This window comes from Limulus polyphemus, unplaced genomic scaffold (assembly GCF_000517525.1).
Source record: "Limulus polyphemus unplaced genomic scaffold, Limulus_polyphemus-2.1.2 Scaffold3783, whole genome shotgun sequence".
Classification (NCBI taxonomy): Eukaryota; Metazoa; Arthropoda; class Merostomata; order Xiphosura; family Limulidae; genus Limulus; species Limulus polyphemus.
The window spans coordinates 60,060-63,904 of NW_013669393.1; the positions used below are offsets into that span (position 1 = coordinate 60,060).

The window sequence follows — 3,845 nt, forward strand, 5'->3', positions numbered from 1 at the left end:
GAAGATTTCAAAGTGATGCCCTCATTAACTTGAACACATCTCATCATAAACAACAGATATGTACAAAGTGTGATAATAATCTGGAGAAGATTTCAAAGTGATGCCCTCATTAACTTGAACACATCTCATCATAAACAACAGATATGTACAAAGTGTGATAATAATCTGGAGAAGATTTCAAAGTGATGCCCTCATTAACTTGAACACATCTCATCATAAACGACAGATAGTACAATGTGCGATAATAATCTGGAAATGACCTCAAAGTGATGTCCTCATTAAACTGAATATAAGACTCATCATAATCTGAATAAAAAGAAACCAATGAATGTTCTGGCTAGTTTAAAGAAATATGCAAACCATGATTAATCTTTAGTGTTTGATGCAATTTAGTGAAAGAATCCAAAATATAATCAATTATAAAATGAACTAGATTTTTTGATTAATTTATCTACAACTAAAAATAAAAATTATCATAGGCAGTATAATACAGAAAAGAACATGATTTCAGATTACTTTTATAAAATATTATTTTATTTTAACTCAGTTGCTTTACTTCAGTATTTTATTGATAATATGAACAAATAAAACTTGGAAAAAGAAACATCTAAATTTGTAGATATTGATGGAAGAACAAGTGGTTGTAGCTCAACTAAACTAACTGTAATGAAATGATTTTTTAACATTACAAAATTTATTTAAAAAATAAGCAGACACTTGTTAAAGGCATGCTTTCATAAGTGTAATAACAGACAAAAGTAGAGCAAAAACAAGTTTAAAGCCCAAATCACTGATTTCAATGACAAATGGTTAATAAGTTTTATCTCCTAAGAGTTTACCAAATCTATGTTGGAGAAATTTATTAAGAAAGTGAAAGATGAGAAACAAACCACAATATTAACAAGTAGTTTTAATTTAATCTCTGCAATTCATTGTATGGAAGGTAACTTCACAAACTACAAATACTCGGGCAAGAGAAATTAAATGTTTTATTTACATTGCAGTAGGGCTAAGAAAGATATTAATTTTACCTTGATACAACCAGCCTTAATTTACCTCAATGTTATATAGAATGTAAAATCAGGTCAGAAGAAAAACTATTACAGTCACTTACTAGTTTCAAGTATATATATATATTTAGTTAGTTAAATTTCTTCTACACCATCCTTTAATAAAATAAAATCACTTATAGCAATGGTAACAATATTAATACTAATTCAAAACTCCACAAAAAATACAATATTTTATGTGAACCTACACGCGTAGCATGGACTCTGTTAGACAAAATGTTTTGTATTCTGAAAAGTTTATGTAATGTTTAAAATATGTTAAATTAAGGATTATATTGTCTTTGTATATATATGTACTACATTAGTATTAATGGTGATGAACTTAAGTTATTGAAGGACAGTGTAACAGTTTTATGGTAACATTTATTTGGAACAGTATATTCAAATTTTATTTCCTACAGAAACAATCCACACAAAATGTATAACATTACTACATATTCATAGAGATCCATATTATGTTAAAACAGTGAATGCAGTTTTTCATATCTATGCTCTGTTATTAATTGATACACATTTTTTACGTGTAAATCTTGCATAAAAAATCAAAGTTTTCAAAAGATTAATAGTAAATAAGTTATTACAGAACAACTAAAAAATTTAAACTTTTTAAAAGTCAGCAATATAATTCTTGATGAAGTGCTACACTTCAAAAAATGAAGACTTTCAATTCCACACAGAAAATATGGATTAATGTTTCACATAGGGTTGAATTATCCAGATACATATAATTTATAGCAGTATTTTTCTGAGTGTTATTTTTACACTTTATGTAATTCACATGATTTTTCAAAGTTTAATGTCATAAAATACCAAAATACTGCATGCAAAAAAAAAAAATTGATCCAAGTTAAAAATGAAGTCTTAAGTGTTTCATGAATCACTGGTTAATCACCTCAGTTGTAAGTAATTACATCTTTATCCTACAAAACTACAATGTCACATTTGTTGTTTTTTCATTTGATGTCCAGGTGTACAGAGAAACTAATGTGTCAGATAATGAGCACAAGTTGCCTAATTTAAATATTTTACAAAAACACATAAGCCAGGTTAATGTCAGTTTAATTTAAGGTGTTCGCAATAATACAGAATTTCACTTTAATAAAATTGTGGACTGTTTTTTGTATATGTATTTTCATTATCTTATGATTTTACAAAGTCATTATACTTCTTTTCTTGGGCCTGGTAAATTTTTGTCAACTTTTTCAGCTGTCCTTTACTAAGTTCTTTTCCTTCTATATCATGTGTTGGCATTCCCTGATAAGAAAGAAAGGTATGAGTTACAAAACCAGTCAAACACCATAAAGATGAAATGAACAGCTTTGAGATGTATGAGAATACAATAATTGTAAAGCATAAAATGTATTATTCCACCAGATCTCTCTCAACTTAGTAACAAAACAGTGCAGTATGTTCTTTCACTGCAAGATAACATTTGAAACTAACCAACTTTGCAGTATGGTCTATCATCCAGATTGCCTTGATCTCTGAAAAGATGCACAACTAACATATTCTCATTATAAACAAACACCTGTCTTATTTCTGCACCAACAGGTATATAAAGCTCAACCAGAAAACAACATCATCCACCTAAATGGGATGATGATAGTTGATATCCACAACAAAAGCTTTAATTGTTATTGTATAGCATTATGGGAAATGTTTAGAGTTTGGTCTAACATCAACAATAACTAGGCAATGTTAAAATTAGCCAACTGAACAAGTGATGTTTAAGTGCTTCGTATTAGGTCATTAAGAAATTAATGTTGCTTTTTTTTTAGATGAAAAAACCTGAAAAACTTATATATCAAAACATTTATTAAATGAAATAGTCTCTATTCTTATCAATGATGCTTTTCCATCTTACAGTCAGGTTGTTAATGCCCTGATTAAAGAAATCACTTGGCTTTGAAGCAAAAAAAACATGTCAATGTCCTCTTTAACACCTTCCACATTTGCATATGTTTTCCCATTAAGATGATGTTGTAGCGAACGAAAAAGATGGTAATCTGATGCTACCATATCTGGAGAATATGGTGGGGGGAACCTCCCAACCCAACTCCATAATCTTTTGTTGCGTCAAACGTGCCACATGTGGACATGTATTGTCATGGAGAAGAAGAACACCTTCCCAATTGACGAGTGAAGGCGCTGCTGACTATAGATCTCTACATTGACAGTTCGCTGTGGATTTGATGTTGCATCAAATGTGAAGGTTCACTTTCTGTAGATAAGAGTCCAGGTTTTGGGGTCAGAAGTGGTTTTTGTCTTGAACTGAGCAATTGTTTTTGGCTTTTGATACTTGCATAGAGAATCCATTTTTCATCACCGCTGACAATTCTGTCCAAAATGGTTCTCATGCCAGAAGAGACGAAGCAACGTTGGAAACAATGATCATCAGAGAGTTCGTGAGGCACCCAAACACCTTCTTTATGGAGTTTTCCATATTCCTTAGATGTTTACTTATTGTTTGATGAGAGACATGCAATTTCAGGGCCATTTCACGAGTGTGTTGCCTTGGGTTAGACTCAACAAGTGTCTTCAGAGCATCAATATCAATTCCAACATGTTGGCCCCTGCCATCACAGTTTTTAAGGCTAAAGTCACCTGAACAAAATTTGCTGAACCATCGTTGACACTTACGAACATTCAAAACATTTCTATAAACGTCTTTGATATTCTTTGTGGATACAGAGGCATGCAATTTCGGGCTCATTTCAGGAGTGTACTGCCTTGGGGTTAGACTCAGCAAGTGTCTTCAGAACATCAATATCAATT

General features: G+C 31.0%; 1 protein-coding gene across 3 annotated transcripts in view; it reads right to left on the minus strand.

Annotated features, from left to right (window-relative positions):
- Positions 1-897: 897 nt before the first annotated feature.
- LOC106470033 (cysteine--tRNA ligase, cytoplasmic-like) overlaps positions 898-3,845 on the minus strand; it is a 44,277-nt gene continuing 41,329 nt past the window's right edge. For all 3 annotated transcript variants that reach the window (XM_013930558.2, XM_022398585.1, XM_022398584.1), the window contains one exon: positions 898-2,324. In XM_013930558.2, coding sequence (XP_013786012.1) covers positions 2,211-2,324 — 114 coding nt within the window. In that variant the 3' untranslated portion in view covers positions 898-2,210. The remainder of the gene's footprint in view (positions 2,325-3,845) is intronic.